The following is a 23,474-nucleotide window of genomic DNA, read 5'->3' as shown; positions in this document are numbered from 1 at the left end:
GCCCATGGGACGCTGGGGACCTTGAAAGTAGAGAACGCGCTGAATTGATTCCCATGGGTCCATGTTCGTGAGACCGCCTAGGACGGCACATGCCGAGGTGAAGTCTTTGTCCTCGATGAGGGCTGTGAGGAAGATCTCGTGCATTTTGGCGGGAGCGAAGAAAGACTTTTGTCGCCAATTGTATTGAATATGATTTTTGTGTTGTCTTCTTAGTTTATGTTGGTATTGCGACGATGATCGTGGTTAGAGGTTGATGCTTCAGAGACAAGTTGGTCCACGAAGCGGGTGAGGGGGTATGTCTTTGACTACTTGTCAATTGACGCCAGTTGGTTCGTCAGGTTCAAACGGTTGCTGTGTGTTCTGTTCCAAGTATTATACTAAGGCTAGTATGTTACTGAGATGATGCCATGTGATGTGTTCAGGCGGAATGTAACTTTGACTGTTGATGAATGTTGCATTCAAGATACCCCACCAGAGCTTGAAGCTCAAGCTTAACTTTGCTCGAGGGCACGTGACTTCGCGACTCTTCACGCGTTAGCACTAAATCCAAGCTATTTGCGCGTCTAAATTCAGGGTCCAACCGTTTCATTTAACAAGATATGATGCATCACCGAACGGATAAGGAGTGCAGAAGCTTCAAAACTGTGAAAATCATAGTGAAATAAATTTATTGTATACATTTTTAACTTCAGTTATCCGAAATTGCGAGTATTTGTTCTGATTTTCCGTGTCAACTGCAAGACTGTAGGTTAAGTGCTTGCATTTAGCTGGCTTGGCGTGGCTTGCGTGGTTGGCTGCTGAACCCGACTAACGCCTCGGCATTTCAATGTCCCTCAACAACAACAACGACATATCACAACACGACCAGATGCAACCGCTTTGGCCAGCGCCAAAATGCCTTCAAGCAACCTACCCAAGCGCAAAGCCTCTGATGCTCCTGTTTCTCCGCCGCCCCTCAAGCGCAAACTTCAAAGCGGCACAACCAGTGAGTGCGCAATCCCAGAAGCAGCGTTATTTCCATGCCGCAGCATGCTATCGTTGGATGACTAGCTAACATGACCTACCTAGAGACCGCTGTAGCAAACTTCTTTACTCCAGCATCGCAAAAACCTAAAGGATCCTACTGTCTGGTCTGAGCGAAGTCCTAACGACGATACCCCTGCGACTCTCCTGGTCGGCCGATTCGATGGTGTCAAGGAAGATGAAACAATAAAGAGGAGGAAGATAGCTGCTTTTGATCTTGACTCGACACTCATCTCGACAGCCTCAGGCAAGAAACATGCAGGTAGCGGGACAGATTGGAAATGGTGGGACATCTCGGTCCCCGCCAAACTTCGAGAGCTGTATCAAGATGGATATCGAGTCGTCATCTTATCGAACCAGGCAGGGTTAACGCTACACTTCGACCCCAAGTCCAAAGCACCAAAAGCCAATGCGCAGAAACGAGTTACCGAATTTAAACAGAAATGCAGCGCCGTCCTCAATAGTTTGAACCTTCCGACATGCGTCTACGCGGCGACCGAGCATGATATATATCGAAAACCGAGAACAGGCATGTGGAAGGAACTCTGCGACGACTACGACATCTCGGAATCCGAGATAGATCTGGGGAACAGCGTATTTGTCGGCGATGCAGGGGGTCGCACAGCAACGTTGGGGAAAGGTCCAGACGGAGTTGCGGCCGCAGCTAAAGACTTTAGCTGTTCGGACAGAAACTTTGCCCACAACGTCGGAATCCAGTATCAGACGCCGGAGGAGTTCTTTCTCGGCCATAAGCCTCGGAGTTTCGCTCGTGAATTCGACTTGTCCGAGCATCCCTTCGTCGACGATGCTGAATCGGGGAACTCCGTGGTGACCTTTGACAGGACTAACGACAAGGACATCATCTTATTCTGTGGGCCACCCGGGGCTGGCAAATCCACGTTTTACTGGAAATCCCTCAAGCCTCTGGGGTACGAGCGCATCAACCAGGACCAGCTCAAGACACGCGACAAGTGCGTGCAGGCAGCGAGGGAGCATCTCCAAGCGGGTAAGCCCATTGCCATAGGTGCGTTTTTCTCCAAATTTTGCTACCCCAGGGCTACCCCATTCCCACACCACTACCCCATCCTGGCGCGCTAACCTGGTCCCTTTGCAGATAATACCAATGCCGATCCAGAGACCAGGACTATTTGGGTAGAGCTTGCCAAGAAATTCGGCATCTCTATCCGTTGTGTGTGGTTCAAAACTCCTCTCCAAGTCTGTGAACACAACAACGCTGTGCGGGCGCTAAACACGACATTGAATCCTGAGTCAAGACAGATCTTACCCAAGATGGCATTTACAGGTTTCGCGAGCAGGTTCAAACCGCCACAGATGAAGGAGGGTTTCCAAGACATTACGGAGGTGCAGTTTCAGTTCCGTGGTTCACGAGATGAGTACAAGATCTGGGGTCGATACTGGACGTAAGAACAATCCATCAAGAAAAAAGAAATCCCCAATTATTCACCTTGGCATCGTGTCATCTCCGCATCACGCAAATTCTTTATCATCAGCAGCTCCAAATCCTCATGGGGCAGTTGAGGTCCATATCGCCTCCGCATAGCCATATTGGGGAAGGCGAAGCGAAAGACGAGACGAGCTGACATTGCAAGCGAGGATAAGTTCTGGGGTCTGCTCACCGTATTAGACGGGGCTCCTGGGGTATTCAGGTAGTTTATCTGGCAGCCTGGAGGTAGTGGGTATCGCTCCGGCCATCTAGAATGCAGTTAATGTCATCCTGACTCGACCAATTACTCGACCAACAACCGCCCAACCCACACGAACGAGTCTGAATAGAGGAATATGCTCCTTGCCAGTGGAGTCTATCGGTCGTAGAAAAAGAACCGGTCCGAATCTTTTACTAAAGACAACCCAGAACTGGATGATCCCTGAGTCTCAGGGGTGGCCCGGCCTCTAGCTTTATTTGCTTTAAGCTAAACTTTACACTTTGTTTGTATGCTTATTCTGAAGATCTCACAGTGAGATGCAAAACCTGCGGGGGAATGCGGAGTGATCGTCTCTGCTTTCTCCGTGGCCGTGGCATGATTGCGGAGAGATTCTGGACCTGGCCCATTCTTTAAGCAATGTCACTAAAAGTTTCCAATGCAACGGCAGTTATTTTGACAGAACCATCCACTGAGTCGTTGATGTAGTTGAAGAATTCTCTTGGTATTGGGGAACAAGAGCTCTCTGCTATTCCCGCCTCCAATCGAAGTCACTGCCCAGCCGGGACGATTTGCATTGGCAAAACCTTGGCCCTTGGCGAAAAACGTGGTAAACTTGCCGGTAGCGGCTGGGCATCCCACGCGCCCTAACATAGTAACAACTGAAAAAGCCATTGCCGTGATAATTGATGTCAGACTTTCCCTTTTCTGAACGTGAGGGGGGGGGGGGGGGGGGACCTCGCGAACAAAAGAAGAGGGCTAACGGCCTTTGCAGACCCCCCCATATTTCTTTTTCCTGGTGAGAGGTTTCTCCACGGGCCGCTGTAACGTTCTAGTGCCCAAAACGATGGAGACTCCGCTATTGGATGACATTTTCGAGGATGGTTAGTGAACGGAGGGATCATCATGTTGTTTATTTGAGGGTTGGGGAAAGAAGTTTAGTGTTGGGTTCGGTGTAACGAAGTCCGGAGAGAAGAGCGGGGTGAACCAGATCAACTTGCAAATCTCGTGGGGAAACCAGTATTGCAATTTGTATAAAAGGATCCCCGGATTCCTCTTGTCTCTCCCTTTTTCTAACCCAGGCACTTCTGTCCATCTTTCTTTTTTACCCTTATATCTCTTACCTAAGGACCAAGGGCAACTTCATCATGGCTGGAGGCGTCAAGAAACCCGTCAACATCTTCAAGCTGAAGGACCTGGGCGAACCAGCGGGCGCTTTCAACTGGCGTCTTTGGTTTGCCGTTGTGTCGTTTGCTCTGCTCGGTGCTGCGCGAGGTATTGACGAGGGTCTCATTTCTGGATCGTTCAACAGCAAGGACTTCCAGGAGACTATTCATTATGATTCTTATTCTTCCGTTGAGCAGGCTAATATCAAGGCCAATGTCTCTGCTATGGTTCAAATCGGTTCTGTTGGTGGTGCTCTGATGTAAGTCGTCCCTTGCTAATGATGGGGAATTTGGGTGCTGACTGGTGTAGTGCTTTCTTGATCTGTGATCGTATTGGTCGTATCTGGGCTACTCGTGTTCTTTGCACACTTTGGGCTGTTGGTATTGTTATCTTCATGATCGGTGGTGTCAACGGAAACCTTGGTGCTATCTATGCTGGTCGCTTCATCTGTGGTCTTGGTGTCGGTCAGACTCCTGTCGTTGGACCTGTCTACATCGCTGAGATTGCCCCCGCTGCTGTTCGAGGTCTCTGCTCTTGCATGTTCACTGTAAGTTTACTCCGCTCACCCTTTACATATACATCATCTAACAGATCAGGGTGCTGTCTACATCGGTATCGTTCTCGCTTACTTCACAAATTACGGCTGCCATCTCAACCTCCCCGACGACTCTCACAACCAATGGCTCGTCCCCACCAGTCTTCACATCATGATGTCCGGCATCATCTTCATCCTCAGCTTCTTCCAGTCCGAGTCTCCCCGCTATCTCGTCAAGGAAGGCCGCCCCGACGAAGCCGCCCGTGTGCTTGGCCGTCTCCGACAGCAGCCCGCTGACGGAGAGTACATCGTCCACCAGATCACCGAGATCCAGGCTGCTCTTGACCATGAGCTCGAGGCTACCAAGGGTGTTGGCTTCCTTGGCAAGGTCAAGGAGTTGATCCTTGTTCCTAGCAACTTGTACCGTCTCTACATGTCCTCTATGGTTCAGGTCCTCTCTCAGTGGTCCGGCGCTGGTTCCATCACCCTTTATGCTCCCGATCTGTTCAAGATCATGGGCATTGTTGGCAAAGCAGGAAGGTCTTCTCGTCACCGCTGTCTTCGGTTATCGGTCAAGCTTCATTCGCGGCTTGTTACTCTTGCGGCTCTCTTGCTCTCGTCGATAGTCATCAGGCCGAAAAGCGCGCTTCTTCTCATTCGGTATTACTCTTTCAGATCATTGGCCATGATCTACGTCGCTGCCTTCCCTCACCAAGATTCCCCAGCTCGGTGTCGTCGAGGACTTTGTTCTCCCCCGAGAGCGACAAGGGTGCTTCTCGCGGCGCCATTGCCATGATCTACGTCTCTGGTTTCGGTTGGGCTCTCGGCTGGAACTCTATGCAGTACCTCCTGACCGCCGAACTGTTCCCTCTGCGCATTCGTGCCCTCGCTACATCTTGGGCTATGACTCTTCACTTCGCCAACCAGTACGGAAACTCTCGCGCTGTCCCCAACATGCTTCTGTCTGTTTCTGAGGGCGGTATCTCCCCCAAGGGAACCTTCTGGTGCTTTGCCGCTGTTACCTTCGTCGGTGGTGTCTGGGTCTGGTTCTCCGTTCCTGAGACCAGTGGACGAAGCCTCGAGAGCATGGATGAGCTCTTCGAGCTTCCCTGGTACAAGATCGGTCTTCACGGTAACAAGAACGCCGAGGAGCTTGATCAGGCTCGTGACGAGAAGCAGCGATATGCTGAGGAGAGCCACGCCACTGGCATTGAGCTCGAGCACCAGCGAAAGCAGGAAGCTTAAATGAATCGGATACAAAATATGAAATGGTTTAGCTGTGTCATAAATGGCACTTATATATATAGTTATGAATCCTATGAAGCGTTTTGAGTATCATTACTCATTCTTACATCTTGAGTCCTTGCCTACTGTGACATCATGTGGTGAATCAACCGTGCCTCCCATTCCCCCTCTTTCCACTGTTTCCTAGACCTTCACCTTCATCCAAATTTGATAACCTGCGTTCCACCACTTGAATGAAATCCAGTGAAAATATTGCACTTTGACACATCGGCATAAAATACTGGCGCATCCCTGCCCACTTCACTACTTTCCTCGCTCTCAGCTCTGCTGCTATCATCAATTTGCTTTCTGGGTTTATCAGTCTTGGGATACTCTTCAATGAGAGCCTTCGTCACCGCTGCCGCCGTTGCAGCCGCAAAGTTCTGCCATCCCTTGTTCTTATGGCTATCGGCGTAGTCACATACGCCCTTAACGATAATACACGGTATCTCTTCCCAGACGCCAGCACCCTCCATCTCAAATGCGATGATATCATGAGCTCGTGCAAGCCTATCGCGTTCTTCGCCTGATTTGAGGACAGTGTCTCCCGAACCGAAATGGCCAACAAACACGAATGGGGCTTGAGCCTCTTTCTCGCGACCATCCTTCTGGAGTTTACGATTCTGGTCGAGACGCTTTCGGGCAAGAAGCTGTTCCTCATCACATCCAAGCTCGGAGCACGAAATCTTGCGACTTGCGTCGCACACCTCTTTAGAGTCAGATGTGCAAATATCACAGTCCGATTGGTGCCTGTGTCGATATGAGGGAATAAATAGACAGTCCTTGTCTGCCCCAGGATATTGATAGATCGAATCCTGGCCCTCCACCCCGGCTCGTGATTGAAGCTCTTCCAAGATGAGAGCTGACCTGTCTTCAAGCGCGTCGCGGAGTCTGTTTGTCTCGAAACGAGCAACGAAACTGCGTACATGTCTCGTCGGTCTTGCTAACCGATCATCGATGGTGCTTTTGCTCCTAAGTTTGCCTGGGAAAAGGTCGTACTCAACGACAGCCTTGCTGATTACAACATCGCCCAGCAAAAGTTCCGCACTCGAATCAGACGTCGGAACACCACCGCAGATCCCAGTTACCAGAACAAGTTCGAGGTTCGGAAAGCTGATGTGAAGGCTCGCTGCCGTACTCGCAGCATTGGCCTTACCCATGCCTGACATGACAAGAACAATATTGTCATCTCCGATGCGGCCGAATGAGTATGAGTTTGTGTCGCCGACCGCTCTCCCAAGCTTGATTTCCCAAAACTCGTCGACAACATGGCCAACTGCCTCATACTCAAGAGGAAGGGCACAGATGATGCCAATTAGGAAGTCATTGCGGCTTTTTGGTGGAGCGATCATTGGATCTCACAACCACGGATTTGCATACCGAAAAAAAAGTACAGGGTTTCTGTCGAGTTGAGGAGAAAAGAAGCCTTAAGCGCCTGCGAAATGGACAAGATCGAGAAGCATGATAGTGTTTCATCCAGGCTCGATTTACGGATCCTGACCAGGGCCTTGGGCGGCAAGGTGATCACGTCGATTGGCCACGACCTGATCTGATCGTCCTTGAGGGATATGGAACTCGACACGCGAATTTGTCTCACGATATCTTGCAGTAAAAACATCTTGATCATCTCAGACATCATCTTATACTGAAAAAAATGGCTGGCCCAAGATTTGACGACCCTGTCTACGGGAGCAACGTTGTGACAGGGATCAGTGCTACAGGCAACGCTCACCAAACCTTCAACTTCAATCAACGTTTTGAGCCGAGGCCGTTCTTTCTGTTTCCCTATGAGAAACATGAAGATTTTGTTACGCGGCCTGAAATATTATCCAAACTTGAGGAACTTCTACCAAAGAATTCCGACGACTTTCGAAGCGCCGCTCTTTGGGGCCTCGAAGGATCTGGGTAAGCCTACTGAGATTGTCACAAGAACGTCACTCACATCAAATTGACAGCAAGACGCAAATCGCTCTGGATTTCGCATATAGTCGATACAGTAAAAGACAAAGCTCCGTCTTTTGGGTTCATGCAAATAGCGAGGCGACCTTTGCACAAGATTATGGCTCAATTGCAAGCGTTCTGGGCATGAACGCTCAAGGTTCTGTGCCTGAGCTTCTACAAAACGTCCGACATAGAATTGAATCGTTACCTAGATGGCTACTTATCATCGACAATGCCGACGACTTGTCTTTACTTGGCGTCGGTTTAGCAGCAAGAAACACCAGCAAGATGATAAATTACATCCCGAAAGGCCCAAATGGCACTATTTTGTGGATCAGCCGTGACGAAGCAATTGTTGGGAGTCTTGTAGGCGTATGGAGAGGTGTAGCTGTCTCAAGGATGACTTTTGATGAAAGCAAGGCACTTCTTGAGTCGACAATGCCTCAATCAATAGGTGATGATGAGCCAGATGATGCTACTCTGTTACTTGAAGAGCTACGGTTTCTGCCGCTTGCTATTTCGCAAGCTGGGGCATACATGCGAAGAACAGAGACGTCCGTCAGCCAGTATCTTAATGACTTGAAAGAAGAGGAAACACGTTGGCGCATCTCGAAAGAACCCGAGTTCGACAGATATAGGTTACACAACAGTTCCAACAGCATTCTTGAGACTTGGAGTTCTTCGGTTCATCTCATTCGCCAAGAGAACGAGTTGGCATACAAAATTCTACACATCCTTGCCTACATGGATAAACAGGAGATTACTGAGCGGTTATTGGATGCTGCTGCTGCGCATGGAGAAACAAAGCCGATGGAAGACATGTTTGAGAGTAAGAAGAGAGAAGCAATACGTCGACTCAAGAACTTCTCCTTCCTAATAGAGCACCATCTCGGCAATAATGAACGCATTTATGAGATACACAAGCTCGTCAAAGATGCCATACGTTACAAGCTACGAAATGCAAGCATATTGGACGGGCATGCGAAAAAAGCGAATAAAGACTCTCGTAGATTGGGAGCGTGCATTAAGAGACGGTTTGCGAATAATGGAAGTAGCAAAGGGGTTCCAAGGAAGGGAGAAGAGTACTTTGCTGGAGTGGCAGTCAACATTGTCGCCAGCACTTATCCCCATAAGACTCACCTCAAAACCGGGAAAGCACCATGAGCTGACAAGGAGGGATTCCTGGAAATGGGATTTTGTGGCGATATATCAATGAGTTGGGCTGGATAGGGAAGGCATAGAAGGCGCCGTGTAAGACTGGAGCTATGTTGGTTGAGTGAGAATTTGGTTGGGGTTGATGGAACTGCTGTTTCGGGGAAGACAAGGGTTACGAGGGAGTGTATTGAGTATACTAGTGATCATTAAGCATGGGATCCTGTTTGGGATTGACTTGGCTAAAGGTGCGTTGCCGAAAGAAATAGACGGCGAGTGAAGAATAGCTGTGCCAGTCTGGGATACTAAGAGGCTCTTCATTATTGGCATGGAGACTCATCGTTCTCACATGATCAAGGCAAGCATGTTAGGCGTTCTAATTCTTCTTTTTAATTAAGCTACATATAGGAATCTAGGACTATCGTGAAGTATTCATCATATGTTATTATCAGTAATGTTTCTTAATAAGTTGTCGTCTTCTCCATCTGGTGTATCCAGCTTCTCAGCATATACAACGATGTCGATGCATACATAATTATTAAGTATTAGAGGTAACTGGCGTAGAAGTCCAACAATCACTCTCTGAAGCCTAATAGGCTGGGTGGTAGAAGCAGAAGCCAGTCGTGTGCTCGCTTGCATCGACAACACACCCTTTATGGTCGACCTGCTGTTGAGTGGTCATTGAAATGCTTATATAGGTCTTTCTCCCTCGTTTGCCACCTCCATGGCGAGGCAACTTGTCTCGTTACAAACTTGTGCTTGTTGAAGGAAACAGTGTTTTATAACCTACCTTTCTTTGTCCATGGTTACGTCAGTTTCCATACAGTTTGTTGGGGATCTTCAGTCTAAGCTTCTGCAATGTATGCTATTGTAGCAAATAAGCACTTTTAGGTTGATCTCAGGACTGAAACTTTCGAGGTCATAGGCTACCCGTCAAATGTATTAAGAGGAGAGACATTGAGGTTCATTCCAGCATAACCAACCTTTACCCATGCATTTCCCTAACTAGGCGATATGTGTAGTCTCTTCAAGGAGAGGAAGCAGTTTTAGTAGCTCTTCGTCTTCTGAGAGTTTGAGAATAACGACCCTCTCCCAGCTACACCCAAAAGCAATAGTGAGTTCGCAAGCCGTTCCTGTGACAGCAGTCTCAACCCCTGACAAATTGACTGGAAGTTTAATCAAATTATGCCCGTTCCACTGGATCCACCTGTCTTTGAGTCCGAATTTTGGCGCGAGATGCTGTTGGGGGACTGTACTTGAGCTAAGAACGATATCTCCGTAGTTGGTGCGTATTCCAGAGTTGTCTGGCAGAAAGCTGTGCATCTCCCGGTCTTGTTCAGCAAATTCAATGTCCGCGACCACCTCCCCCGTTATGTAATCCCGGATTCGCGTTGTTTGACCTGATCCACCAGCTAAAAGGGTTCCTGTTGAAGAGAATGACAAATTGGCACCAAATTTAGACTTCCATCGATTAATGCATCTCATTGACTCCAGATCCCAGACCTCAACCTGGAATCTAAACCCCAGGGCAAGGACGGAAGAGTCTCCTGAAATTGCCATCGATAGTGCTTCTGATTGTGTTGGGTCCATGTGTATTCCATGCAATAGTTTACCTGCGGCACAATGAAATCCCCATTTCCCCGACATATGCCCAAGGAAGAGCACGCTTCCACACTGGGAAAACATAAAGAAGTCGCCCCAAGCTTTGTTCCGGGTGTATTCGAGGCTGAAGCTCCCGCTGGCATGCTTCCAGACATCGATTCTGTAACCAGACTCCGGACCCTCATGACTTACTGCTATGCGTTGTGAGTTTGGAGAAAACTGCACTTGAATATTTTGGGAGGATCCCCTGAACTGCCATTCACAGCGGCCATTGCGTGCGTTCCATACTGCTGCAGCATTCGAAGTGTTTGCTGTTGCTATGAATGAAGAATTGGGGGAGAATGACAGCGAAAATATGTTGGAGAGTGCGAGCCCAGTGGTGAGCTCTTGGAGCATCTCGCCCGTTACAGCATCCCACGTTCTCAGTTCGTTGCCACCATAACATGCTGCTGCTATTGATGCATCAGGCGATAGAACCAGGGATTTCATTTCCCTGGCGTCTTCTAGAGACTCTCCAAGGAAGCTCGGCCAGTCCCATAGCTTTATCTCACCACCAAATAGCCCTGAAACGAAACTCTTCCCGTCGGAAGAAAACAACAAATATTGAATATTGTCCATGTGACATCTGGTCGCTGCCATGCGAGACCCTTTGTTCAAGTTCCAGGCCTCGATGTGGTCGCGAAATCCCACTTCTATCTCATTTGCTATCAGGAGAAATTCCTTGTCACTGGAGAACGCAATAACGGGTAGGTGAGTCGAGCAGTTGACAGCAAGTTTTGCTGAGCAGTCCCCGCTTTGCATATCCCAAACCAGTATCTTTCTATCGCGGTAGGCTATCGCTAGAAGTCCCGAGTCTTGTGAGAACAATAAGTGCCCCGTGAGAGAACCTGAAGGCACCAAATCCTCGGTATAAGAGAAATCATATCTGACCAATTTCCATAGACACACCCGAGTCCGGAGATCCCAGATCATAATTACTGAGCCATGAGCTGAGGGAGCGGCCAATAGTTTCCCATCGGGTGAGAAACGAATGGGATCACTTACATCACTGCAAGATATTTCTATATCAAAAGATAGGTTTTCTTCACCACTTTCAAGAAACAGAATGTGCGCATGAGTCTCTCCTTCTGAAAGTAGCAAAACTGGTTTGTAGTTCATCGAAAAGGTTAGTTGACCCTCGTCAATCCATGAAGGGTCTTTGTCCATTTTGATAGGGTATCTGATCGTTTGCGCCCAGTTCTCGGGATATTTGAGCTCTCTCACACACTTTCTCGTTTCCACATCCCAGACTTTCACCTCTCCATCGATCGAGCACGTCCACAGGAGCGCAGAATCTTTCGAGAAGGCCAAGGCACCCAAAGCTTTGTCCTGTGCCAACTCAGAAAGATGTCCCACCGACTCCAGGGACAGGAGACGTATTCGATATTTCGCATTTGTTGTAGTCGCTGCTAGATATCTTCCATTCGGAGAAACGGCCATCAGGGGGTCTTCGTCTGTTTTGAGATCCTCGATGCATTCGCCTGTATCACAGCTCCAAATCCTCAAGCTTTCCCCAAACGTGGAACACAAAAGTTTAGAGTCTGGAGAAAACATGGTAGAATGGCTGAGTTTGACGTGCTCATTCTGGTGGCTATAGTTGTGGAATGAACGTAGACGCGGATCCCAGTCGGATCTTCTGCCTGTCACAATTTCCATCCATCCCGGGGTATCTGCGCTAAATGTCTTTTGGACAACACTGTTCGTGGGTGCAAATGCTAAGACCGAGGAATATATTTGCAGAGGTGTCAAGTTGATGGTCTCCATATCCGTGTCAACGAATCTAATCGCATCGTCAAGGAAGGCGATCAACTGCTTGTCACTTTCGGACTGATACATCAAGTTAGAATCTTGAAAACTCTTTAATCGATTTAACTCCTTACCTTGATATCCAGGATAGATCTCAGATTTCTAATGAGCCCAGTTATTTGATATGCTCTCCCAAGCAGGTTCAAAGCTTCAATCCAGTGCAAGAGATGCTCTTCCAGAAATTCGAATATTCGTTTGACATCACCATGGCCAACTCCTGCCACCACTTGGTGGTGTATCCAGTATATGCATGCATATTGAACCTCAAGAGGTATACATGCGTCGATGAACTCGGCTTTCAAGGTTGTACGGGGCGTTCCAGGAAACCCCAAATGACAAATATCGGCTTTAAGACTTCCCATTACCCGGAAGCAGTCCCTTAGTATTGCTTGTGCCGAGATAATCCCATCGATCCAGAACGGGTTTCCTTTGGCGTCTAAGTCCATTAGATAGTCACGAAAGGACGCATGAAGCATCCGAATAGGTGCTTCTGAAGAGGAAGGGACGCTAAGTACCGAATGGAGAAAATCCAGTCTAGTGTCAATGGTTTTCTGGTCGATTTTCACAAGCCTCGAAAGTGCGGATGATGATAGTGGGCTAGCGAGGTTAATGATTGTACCGACTATTCGTTTGACCTCGTGAATGATCGCTTCCTTCTTGCGCTTGGAACAATTTGAACCAAGCAGCTGACTTAGAACTGATCCGTAAGTACGGTCCATTTGAGATGAGGTGCTATCAGCTGACGAATTCAGGAGCCTATGCAGCTGCTCCTCGGGGCTACCGTGCCTTCGATCGGCTATGAAGCGGCATTCGGTCGCAGCCACAATGAAAAGGGGTGCTGCCCTTCTTGTGAGTAGCCGAATGCATTCGTTTCCAGGACAGTCGGTTGCCAATCTTCGTATCTCAGCAACTGAATGGTTCCATCGTCTTTTAATCTGCTCTGTTTCGTGCTCCAAGAATATTGTTATATCGTGTTCTATCACTTGAGCAGGTATCTCGTGAAGGATAAGATCTTGATAAGTCCCCTGTACATCATTGAAACCCAAACGGATGGGGAGGTCTGGGCGGCTCGTCACAAATATCCGTGGCCTTGGCCTTTGGATCTTTCGTGTGCTAGACAATAGGTTGATAATAAGATAAATATCAGCATCCGACTCGCATTCATCCAGTGCATCCACGATGATAGCGATTGGGGTGTCTGTGTGGAAATCGTTTGGACATCGAGAAAGAGGTTCCATAATGAGTCTTTCAAATTGAACTCTGACGGCTTTGCTAGTAATAGATGGCTCGTGGAGGACTGCCTCATGGATATAAGGCTCGAGGACTGGTTGATTCGCCACAAGCTGACGCGCGATTGTCGGGACGAATCTGGAGATGCTCCCTCTGTTAGTCTCTCCACGCTTGAAGAAGAACGATGCACCGAGTCTCTTGGTCTCGAATAGAGAGCGAGCAATCGTACGTGAAATGGTGGACTTTCCAGTTCCCGCCATTCCATTCAGCCAGAACACCGTTTTCGCCTGATCGGCTGTATCTTCGACCCAGTCATTAATATCTTGTAGAATATCCATCCGGGTGTTCTTCAGACAAGTTGCGTTATGTTCCTCAGCATGTGAGTCCCAGGCCGCATCACTAACGTATGGCAACTGGTCTATTGCTGCCCTTCGCTGACCAGCTTCCGTCCTATCGTCGATGTCAAGAATAACTCTTCTGCATGATAATCAGCATTCAGTATTAACTTTCCTTACTGGGTTTTCAGTGGTGCATGGTCCGGAAACATCGCGCTCATATCTTTCTATGTGTATTTGGCCCATTGTTTCGATATCTATTCAATGCAGGGTATAAGCGAAAGGCTGTATGTACTTACGTCGTATCAATCTGAAGGACTTCTAATAGGGTCCTTATTGCATTCTCGATGTTTCTAATAGCACTCTCGACCTTTTCCTTGCGTAGCGGCCACCTAAGACTTGAGCAGCTGGCTTTATCCGAGAGTAGAGTTTCGAGCTCGCGTAACTGAACCTCACTGCTTCCCATAGCCTGGGCAAGCTTCTGAGATGCTTTCAGTTTATTGCCTCTTTTGCTAGAGAGAAGGTCGTGGGCTTTTCCGGACTCATAATGCAAGGTGATAGCTGCCTGCAGGAGCCGGGCGCGGCCGTCGCTGGAGTCTTTCACGTCTTGAGCGTACTTGGAGCACCACGAGATGACTTTGAGAGACAGGTCAACCACGGCAATAACGTTTGCAACGATGCTCAGGCCTTCCATTCCAGACATGGCGTCTATTGTAATGTTGTAATGCGGGGAATAGAGATCAGGCTATGGATGAGGAACCAGAGGGCTGTTTCAACCTGATTGGGATCCTCAGCCCCCGGCGTCTCTCACATGGTGTGTTGGATACCATTGGTAGAGCCTTGTTGTACATAGACGTCAGAGTTGATGGGAAATACGCTGCAGCACTATAATGATGAATGCTTGTACAGGTGATAGATGAAGTTCTAGGAGAGTGCAAAAGATGATTTTTCGGTTTGAATGGCAAACAAGGAAATAAGCCAGGCAAGTGCCACTTTGAGAGGTTTTTTTTAGGTAGGTGCCGCTGAACTACCAAGGAAAGCATCTCTCATGTCTGCTTCCTCAACAGGCTACCTTACCTACCTAAGGTACCTTATTCGGAATAAGGTACGCATCAAAGCCTTGCTGTCAGCTGCAGATAAATACAGCGGAACAGCGCCGCTTCGAAACACCAAACATCGGAGAAGACAACGGCAACTAAAAACGCCCTCGACCCAAATCTGCCTCGAACTATTCCCTAAAAAGCAAGATGCACCTCATAGCGCGCCACGAAGTAGACGACAAAGCGTTGTGAATGGTTGCAGATTTGCGGCTGAGGTTACAACCAGGACCCTTGCACATACCAGATAGAGGGGTAGAAAGAAAAGACGAGTCACCACCAAATACAAAATATTCTTTCAGGTCTCGATTGTTAAAGTCCTGTGATGGACAGGGGAATAAAAGTAATAAATAGAATGCATTGCCAAGCGGGGTTCCCGTTCGTCTCCCGTCTTGTCATTTCTTGTCCTTGTCCTTGTGTTTTCTGGTGTAAGTCGAGATGGCGTCTCCACAGCCTCAGAGTAATGTTGTACAAACGACGCCTCAGCCTTTGATGCATCAGAGGTCTGTGGCTAGGAAACCTGTTGGGAAGCCGGCTGGAGGACAAGCGCAGAGCATTTCGCTGCCGCATAGACCTGCTCCTCAGCAGCAGTATCCGCAAGCTGGGTATCCTCCTCACAACCAGCAGCAGCAGCAGCAGCAGCAGCAACATGTCCAACAACAGAGACCTCAATCATATCATCCTGGGCAACAGGTTCAACCTGTTTATCACGAACAAAGTCCACAGCAGATTCACCAAGCTCAGCCGATAGCACACCCAGGCCAACCAATTCAGCACCAGCAAGCGCAACCTGCTCAGTATCCTCCCCAGCAGCAGCAACAGCAAAGCCAACCTCATCCTCAACCTCCTTATCTCCACCAACAACCAATTCAGTATCAGCAAAACCATCAACAAGCCCCGCAACAGCAATATCAGCAACAGCAACAGCTTCCACAGCAGCATGTCCAAGCGCAGCACCCTCAGCAACAACCCTTCAGTCCGACAAACCCATCACCAAACCCCGCTCCTCAAACGACTCTGTCAAACACTCACCAAGCACAGCCACAACAATCTCCGGCAAGCCCAACTCCGCAAATCCATCGTGTTGACACTGCCAACAGCAACATCGGTTCATTTGTGGCCGATCACGGCAGACCAGGAAGCATCAGCGGTAGCAGCGCCGGTATCGCAACGCCCGCCACTACAGTCGCTACACCAAGCGTTGCGGGCACACCACGATGGGAGCCAAATGTTGTTTCTGCCGCAGTTCAGCAGCCACCTGTGAGCCAGCAAACCCCGGCAGTTCAACATGTTCCGGCCCAGCAAAGTCCAGCGATTCACCATGCTCCAGGCGCACAGCAACCTCAACCGGCTCAATATGCCCCGACAGCTCAACAAATCCCAGCGGTTCAGCAGAATCATCCACCTCAGCATACTCCAGCGATCCAGCCGACTCCAGCTGTTCAAGCTACTCCTGCGGCAGACTTGAGACGCACATCTACTGGGCAACCTCAGCTGTGTAACCATTGTCGAAAGGGTGAGAGTGTCGTTTGAGTGAACCGTTATTGCCGCTAACACTCCCAGGGATACCTCTCAACGTGTCGGTCTACACCTGTCTCATCTGCAGCACAGCGCATATCACGACGAACTTCTGTGTGTGGTGCTTCACCTCCAATGCAGTCAACACTTCTCACAGCCACGATAAATCCTACTATGCCACTGAATCCGACCCGCGAGTTCAATCTTCCGTTCAAGATGCGACAACCCAAATGTGGACTATTCGAAAGAACGTCTCTGGCCGACTCTGGTACACTCATAATTCGACCGGCTTGAAGACACACCTGAAGCCCACGGCAGCGGCCTTGTTTGGATTCTCTGGATTGCCACCTGGCTGGGATGAGCGCAAGACACCTGATGGTCGAACATTTTACTTCAACAAGAGACTGGGGACCAGTTCATGGGTGAAGCCTGCCAACTCTCTGCCTGACGGTTGGAGAGAATTGAGAACGCCAGACATGACGCCGTTCTATATCAACGAACAACTTGGATTATCGACGTGGGATCGGCCGGGACAGCAGCCACGACAGACGAAGCAAGGAAATAAGGTCATTGTGAGAAAAGCACGACCTGGTCAACCAAATCAGCCGCAAAACGTCGGCGATAGCATCCTTTCAGCGACGGTCAATGCGGCAAGGCTCACTGGTCAAGGCGTTGAGATGGCAAGTCGACAGGTCGGAAAGCTTGGCAAGAAGAAGAATTGGAGAAAAATGGGTCGGATGTTGAACACAGTCAACAGCTTCGGTGGTATCGGCTCCGGAAGCGATGGCGAGTACGATGACAGTTACAACGATGATGGGGACTTCGGATTTGGAGGTGACGACTCGAGCGGATTCCAAGACCAGCAACAAGGACAGTTCCAGCAAAGCTTCGACTATCAGCAATCGTCTTTCTCACAGCCTCAGCAGTCATTCTCCTTTGAGGATAATCAGCAGTCGATGTTCCAGCAACCAGCTTTCGAGCAGCAGTCAACATTTGAGTACTCGGTACAGACTGAACAGCCAGCTTTCGAACAACCTGCGTTTGATCAACAGCCTGCTTTTGGCCAGCAGCCTGAGCAGTTCAGTGTTACGACTGAGGTTTCTTACACTATTAATGAGGGTCAACCAGCCTTCGAGCAGGAGGTTCAGTACACTCAAACATACGAGCAGCAACCCGGTTTTGAAGTCCAGCAGCAGACTACGTTCGAAGCTACTTCAACCCAAGAGCCAATTTTGGCTCAGCAGACAACATCTTATGAGACAGTCATTACATCTGAGCAGGTCGGCGTTGAGCCTCCCATTCAGCTGACTGAACAGCCGGTATATCAGGTTACTTCGCAAGAGACCTATCCTACCCAGCCGTATGTCTACGATCCAACTCAAATGCCTCAGCAGCAGGTTACCATCTCATACTCAGTACCCGACTATGCCGCCGAACCAGCACCTCTGTTCACAACTCAGACCCAAGCGCAGCAACCCATGTATCCGGTATTCGTTCAGAACAACCAGCCCGAGATCATTACGAGCGACATTCCTCTAGTTGAAGTCCCGAGTACACCAGAGAACACTACACTCATTCTCAACAGCGGATACGGCAGTAACGACATCTTGGCTGGTACTAGTCTAGTGACTGAGAATAACACGGCTCCTGTTCCTCAGGTATCAACGCCAGCGCCACAGGATAGTATTGTGGTGGAGGTGACGGTTCAATCGACCCCAACGCCTGGACTGGAGACGAGTGCATCGCCAGCACCACTCGTTGTGCAGGAATATGATGCTTCAGCAAAGCCAGCTTCTATTGTGACGGTTGATCCCGTGCAGCCAGTTGACTATGATGTTGGTGCCAGGTGCAACGCACTCATTTGATGTATGGAGAACATTTGTGACTGATGACTATTATGATGCAATTCGAAACTATGGTTAGGATGTTTTGGTCGATTTCAACGATGGGATTGATAGCAATGTACACAAAGGAATGAGGAACGAGACACGAGTACAATGGATATTAGCACGCAATATAATTTGAATTCCAACTTAACAGCAATACACGCTAGAATGTCGCTTATGTGCATCTCAAAATGTCAAGCTATCCAAGTCGTAACCCCAATATCCAACAATAACACCATCCGACCCATCCCTATTCGATAACTTTCCAGCTCAAGATATCCGGTATTCTTCGTCCGTCCCACCCCGTTTCACAAACCCAATCAAGTCCCCAAACTGCTTCACAGGCTTCTCCTCTTCCCCGATCTTAACCGGTCTATAAAACCACTGCCACGACAACCACAACCCCCAGGTGAACAACGTAGCGGGAACCGCAAACACCCAGTACACCCAGAACTTCTCATTAACGCTCCATACCCCAGTATTGTCATCGACTTTGAAGAACGACATGCTGAACAGCGCTGATATAAACGTAGCGGGTAAGAATGTGAGTGTCACGAAAGCTACGGTCTTCATAGCTGCGCTGTCGGATTGGGTTGCCTGGCCAATCTTAACAGAGATACGAGAATCGTATTGAGCAACTGAGTTGAAGGCGAGTTGGATCTCGTTGAGGAGTCGTTCTTTGTTCGCGGAGGCTCTGCAGCGTAGACTTTGCAGAATGTGGATATACCACAGTAGTCGTTCACCTACATGTTGAAACTTTGCTTTTGCAGGTCCACTCCCCCCAGCTGCTTCCGCTTCAAAAGCGCTATGCTGCTGTATGATCGCCGTGATAGTCTTCTCCGCAACTTCAAGCGTTTCCGAGACGTGAATAGCATGCCTGGCTGTATCGTGCATAGCTCGATATCTCGGCTCAGGCTTTTGTGTAAGATCTGTTTTCTCAATCCCGCGAACGTGGTCGCGAACTGCCCAGACGGATTTGTCCTGAAGAAGAGAGAGATCTTCGAATAGACGGGGGTAGAACCAGAAGGGGTCGCTGAGCGTGTCGTTATGAGAGTTTATGAGCAGCGGATCGGGGAATCTATCTCGCAGGCGCAGTTGTTTGGGTGCTTCAAAGACAAGCAGGATTGTTTGTTGGGGATCTTTTATCCAGCGTGTTAGGATGTTGAATTTATGCCATTGATGGTCAGTTTGGTTCAATTGCTTGACGAGAAACCGTGACCACGTATCTATCATTGTTAGCGAGGTTCCTCGATGAAGTTGGAGGGAGGAAGACTGACTTAATGCTGTGATCATCCCGTTGTTGTTGCGAAATGTCTCGCTTCCAAAATAGCCGTTTGATCGGCGGCTGTAGCTTGACCACCAGAGCTCAGGCATACAGAAGACATCGGTGAAGCGTTTCTTACACAAAGAACAATCGCGTACTTTATCTGCATCCGCGAATCTGCCATAGTCAGAATTATACTCAACCTCAACGAGAAAACACATACACGACTATAACATGCGACTCAGTCCACAGCGCAGGTATCTCCCCCTCATAAAAGTCCCCCGGTCGGACATCCTCACGAAGCCACTTCTCATTCCCTACTCTCATCAGCATGACCCTCACACTCAGATTCAATTACTTACCCTTATCCCATATCAAAACCCGAAAGTCAACGCAATTCTCATGAATTCTAGCCGGCATTTTTTACGTGGTGTTACAATTGAAGAAGTGGAAGAATTAACCGCTGTGAGAAGCTGAGGTTCCATTTTCATACTGCGGCTGAACCAGGGTTGGGCGGCAAAAGAGGCGGAGTGTGTGCATAACCCGCATGATTCTATTGAAGCTTGCGAGTGTTGGTAGCACAGAGCTGAGCCTCATTTGTGAGAAGTGACCAATTGTGTTTTTGGGCGTTAGGCAAATGCGCCCGGCTGTAGTGGTGGTCTCTGGGGTGCATGAGTTTTTAGGCAGCGTTTGTCGCTGTGCGATTTGGCGCAGTGAGAATATGTCGCATGCCGTTTGATCACGGGGGGAGGGTAAATACATTAAGATGAATGTATCGTGGTGTTGGTGTTGGAGTTGGTGTTGGAGGCCTGTTGATGTTGGCGCCTGCTCACGATGATACCCTGGAGCGCTTCGGATCAGATCATGCCACCCTTTGCAGGCTCTACACCTGCAGGTCTCAAGGTACCAATGGAGAGAGAAGAGATTTTACCAAACGGCCATGTAATGAACCAAAGCTTATGCCAGATTAATACAGTATGTTGAGGTTTGGAATAAATCAAGCAAGCTTCGATATATACTGTGAACTTCAACACCATACCATTCCGTTTGCGTACGCACCATCGAGTCCGTAGATCTAATTTAAAACATTAGCTGCCCAAAATATCTCAAGAAAGGCCTCTATCATTTCAAGTAGCTTTGCTTTCTCTCTCATTTGGGCACCGTTCCCCGAAATGGTTCTCATATCTTGACGACCTCGCTGGAGAAGAATGCCAGGTAGCACTTGTAGCAAGCCTCTAGACACCTACGTGGTCTTTAAGTCTCTTTTATATTCGCACTGAAGTAGAATTCATAATATCTCATAGTAACTTCTTCTCATAAGGATCTGGTAACAGAAACTAACGGAGTGAGTTACGCAGTAGTCGAGAAGAAACGGAGGAGAAAGATATGGCTACAAGCGAAGCGGAGGTACGTCAGCCCGTCTCAGAGACGTAAAACTTCCTTATTGCATTCAATAGGAGATTCTCATTCGGGAGCCTTTTGTTGTGAGGTAATTACGCGATGAATATCTTCAACGGTTGCCTTGAAAACCGTTTCTCATACGACTGTTGTCCCGCGACACTATGCAAACCGTCGCCTGAGAGGAAGGACAGCAAGGGAAAGTGAGGAACTGTAGGAGCTTATTCTTATTGAATCACATATAGATCGATCGTTCCTTGTATACCAGGCTGGATATTCAGATATTGACACCAACATCTGTCGCGACAATCTCAACAGTCAACCACCTACCTATTTTAGATCGCCGTGGGAAACTACATGTATTTAGCTTGAGGAATAACCACTGACTATCTCTTTTGAGCACATGAAACCCCAGGTACCTTCTATACCTCTCATTTCAAAGAGCCCCAAGCTCGAACACGATCGGCCGTGTGGTACTGATTCAAGGTCTATAGCGACGCCCTCGGGAGGCTCTCCAAACACTCCGACTCCTACCGCCCGTATATAGTCAATTTGACTCGAATTCAAGTGAATCACAGACTGAGAGACAGAAAGATACGATAGTTGATCAAAGCTATGTTCTTCAAGCTTTCCAGCCTGCACAACATAGCCAAGACTGCTGTCTGCCACATTAACACATAGAGTCAACGTCGCAGATACTCGGCGCTACCATCCCTTCAAAGCAGCAAAGCCTCTGCCTTCAATCTTTCATCTCAGCACTATGGGAAGGACGACCATTGCCGTGAAACACGGCTAAAGGATCGACACGATGCAGCCCTCTCTAGCGACCGCGGATCATCGCGCAGCCCGTTCCACCAAGCAGATTTAGGTCAGCTTTACCGAGTGCTCGGGTCTGACATGCCCAGTCCTTCACCTAATTTAGTGGTCTGGTAGGTCTAGATCCTGTGCTGTGAGGGATCAGCATTAGGTCGATGAGGTCTAGAACTAGCGGACGCTGATGAGGAGAAGACCATGGGGCATGTCGATCAACAACAAGAACACAACGGCTACGAACGAACTTTCAAGTACGAATACCTTCACTTGTTATGATGTTAAGGTAGAAATGTCTGTTCTGTAGTAACATTGGTCGATCGATGCTCTCACAGTTCTTCAGTGGCAACGACACAAAGTTCCAGCATCATATCGCCAGTCTGACCCAGTGTGGGGAGCTACATAATGTACAGACCGTAGACCGGGTACATTGAAGAGAATTGCGACCAGATTAAATCCCATGTTCAAAATGTGCCATTCAGCACCTCAAAATGGCATCATCGAAACCACATCCCCAACTGTCGTGATCATGCAAAACGAACAGCCACGCTCGCCACAACAAAATCCCCAACTGCCAAGTCGATCCCATTTATCTCTCCGAACGACTCATAACCCACGGAGCCCATCCGTCAAAGATAAGAATAAACCGGGAGAGCAACCATGCCTCGTCATACAACAGAAAGTGGCAAACCTATCAAAAAGCCCATCTTTTCCCACATCGACTTTTTTGACATTTCCCCTCGTTGGAGAAATCTCATACTGTAGAACCACTCACAACCTCGGTGTACAACATACTTTGTCGCTAGGAGAAGATCGACTGCACAAGATCAATAACGACGTCATTTAACGAGCATGGGATTTTTTTTAAAAAAAAACCTGAATCGTAATGAAACGTCGACTTTGCCTTGATGCACAAAAGTGAATCGGGGTTTGATGGGATTTGCACGTGGCATGACTGTGTGCGTGACCTCATGTGGAGATCATCTGCCATAGAGGGCATGATGCGAACGCCCTTTTAGCTGTGTAGATGTGAAGCACTGTAACGTTGTAAAACATGACGCGAGTCAAATGCCACATATTGTTAGTTACGCGATAAGTGCGCTGAGCGCGGTATTCGTTAGCTGACGATCACAACACATCACATTCACTTTGCAATCAAGAGACACAATGTAGGTATTGTTAAGTTATGGTATTTCTGCCATTCAGTGTGGGTGCTACCTCTTATTGGTTTCACCACCAGTCCCGCGTCAAATCAACTCTCCTTTATTCCACAAGGAGATTGTCCGTAAAAGCAGTCCCGCTCTAAACCACAAATCGTGGCTACCAGCCAAGTGATCCAACATGGGGGGTATCCCAAATGCAGAAGAGAGGTACTAGGAAAAAACAAAAACGCCTGAATCAAAATGTCCCTGGGAGTTGGGTTGGTCCCCCCTAAAAAGTCTAAATGCGCTTCCCGGTCGTGATGCAGAATGCTATGCCAAAGAATATGTCGGTTGGGAGAGCGAAAAGAGGTGGTACAGGTTTGGTAATATGAGTGTCTATAGTTTCGTTTCATGTGGACATGTCGAGTGATTGAGTTCGTTGTGATGGCGAAATGTATTTGAGGAGTAATGGCGATGAGAGCAAGGTTTGTCGCGGCGGTGAGTAAAGTTCAGGTGTCGGTTGTCTAAAGGGGTATCATAGTGTCGAGAACCGCATTCGCTTCCTGCTTCTAGAGGAGAAAAGA

General features: G+C 48.5%; 8 protein-coding genes across 9 annotated transcripts in view; 4 read left to right on the top strand and 4 right to left on the bottom strand.

Moving 5' to 3' along the window:
* The window catches only part of FOXG_04938 (uncharacterized protein), a gene marked incomplete at both ends in the record, with an annotated part of 838 nt that extends 694 nt beyond the window's left edge, over nucleotides 1-144 (bottom strand). The window contains one exon of the mRNA XM_018382995.1: nucleotides 3-144. Coding sequence (XP_018239838.1) covers nucleotides 3-144 — 142 coding nt within the window. The remainder of the gene's footprint in view (nucleotides 1-2) is intronic.
* Nucleotides 145-826: 682 nt separating this feature from the next.
* FOXG_04937 (uncharacterized protein) lies at nucleotides 827-2,448 on the top strand (the record flags this gene model as incomplete). The annotated part of the gene is made up of 3 exons (XM_018382994.1): nucleotides 827-985; nucleotides 1,081-2,047; nucleotides 2,138-2,448. Exons 1-3 carry the CDS (start codon nucleotides 869-871, stop codon nucleotides 2,446-2,448), a joined length of 1,395 nt encoding a protein of 464 aa, XP_018239837.1. The 5' UTR covers nucleotides 827-868.
* A 1,156-nt stretch (nucleotides 2,449-3,604) lies between these two features.
* FOXG_04936 (uncharacterized protein) lies at nucleotides 3,605-5,744 on the top strand. The gene is made up of 3 exons (XM_018382993.1): nucleotides 3,605-4,110; nucleotides 4,161-4,398; nucleotides 4,448-5,744. The coding sequence occupies exons 1-3, from the start codon at nucleotides 3,833-3,835 to the stop codon at nucleotides 5,180-5,182; spliced, it is 1,251 nt and encodes a 416-aa protein (XP_018239836.1). The 5' UTR covers nucleotides 3,605-3,832; the 3' UTR covers nucleotides 5,183-5,744.
* Nucleotides 5,636-7,135, bottom strand: FOXG_04935 (uncharacterized protein). The gene has a single exon (XM_018382992.1). It carries the CDS (start codon nucleotides 7,020-7,022, stop codon nucleotides 5,829-5,831), a length of 1,194 nt encoding a protein of 397 aa, XP_018239835.1. The 5' UTR covers nucleotides 7,023-7,135; the 3' UTR covers nucleotides 5,636-5,828.
* A 99-nt stretch (nucleotides 7,136-7,234) lies between these two features.
* Nucleotides 7,235-9,189, top strand: FOXG_18942 (uncharacterized protein). The gene is made up of 2 exons (XM_018399093.1): nucleotides 7,235-7,575; nucleotides 7,626-9,189. Exons 1-2 carry the CDS (start codon nucleotides 7,325-7,327, stop codon nucleotides 8,773-8,775), a joined length of 1,401 nt encoding a protein of 466 aa, XP_018239834.1. The 5' UTR covers nucleotides 7,235-7,324; the 3' UTR covers nucleotides 8,776-9,189.
* A 678-nt stretch (nucleotides 9,190-9,867) lies between these two features.
* Nucleotides 9,868-14,595, bottom strand: FOXG_04934 (uncharacterized protein). The gene is made up of 4 exons (XM_018382991.1): nucleotides 14,075-14,595; nucleotides 12,285-13,917; nucleotides 11,410-12,231; nucleotides 9,868-11,342 (listed from the first exon to the last, which is right to left on the bottom strand). The coding sequence occupies exons 1-4, from the start codon at nucleotides 14,476-14,478 to the stop codon at nucleotides 11,340-11,342; spliced, it is 2,862 nt and encodes a 953-aa protein (XP_018239833.1). The 5' UTR covers nucleotides 14,479-14,595; the 3' UTR covers nucleotides 9,868-11,339.
* A 629-nt stretch (nucleotides 14,596-15,224) lies between these two features.
* FOXG_04933 (uncharacterized protein) lies at nucleotides 15,225-19,328 on the top strand. The gene is made up of 2 exons (XM_018382990.1): nucleotides 15,225-16,388; nucleotides 16,436-19,328. Exons 1-2 carry the CDS (start codon nucleotides 15,311-15,313, stop codon nucleotides 18,253-18,255), a joined length of 2,898 nt encoding a protein of 965 aa, XP_018239832.1. The 5' UTR covers nucleotides 15,225-15,310; the 3' UTR covers nucleotides 18,256-19,328.
* Nucleotides 15,267-20,368, bottom strand: FOXG_04932 (uncharacterized protein). 2 transcript variants are annotated; one of them, XM_018382988.1, is made up of 4 exons: nucleotides 19,903-20,368; nucleotides 19,764-19,857; nucleotides 19,554-19,717; nucleotides 15,267-19,502 (listed from the first exon to the last, which is right to left on the bottom strand). In XM_018382988.1, the coding sequence occupies exons 1-4, from the start codon at nucleotides 19,958-19,960 to the stop codon at nucleotides 18,547-18,549; spliced, it is 1,272 nt and encodes a 423-aa protein (XP_018239830.1). In that variant the 5' UTR covers nucleotides 19,961-20,368; the 3' UTR covers nucleotides 15,267-18,546. The 2 variants fall into 2 exon arrangements, with proteins under 2 accessions (XP_018239830.1, XP_018239831.1); XM_018382989.1 differs by having other exon boundaries at nucleotides 19,554-19,857; nucleotides 19,903-20,333.
* Between the last annotated feature and the right edge of the window lie 3,106 nt (nucleotides 20,369-23,474).

This window comes from Fusarium oxysporum, chromosome 7, assembly GCF_000149955.1.
Source record: "Fusarium oxysporum f. sp. lycopersici 4287 chromosome 7, whole genome shotgun sequence".
Classification (NCBI taxonomy): Eukaryota; Fungi; Ascomycota; class Sordariomycetes; order Hypocreales; family Nectriaceae; genus Fusarium; species Fusarium oxysporum.
This window is presented reverse-complemented; position numbering and strand designations above follow the sequence as displayed.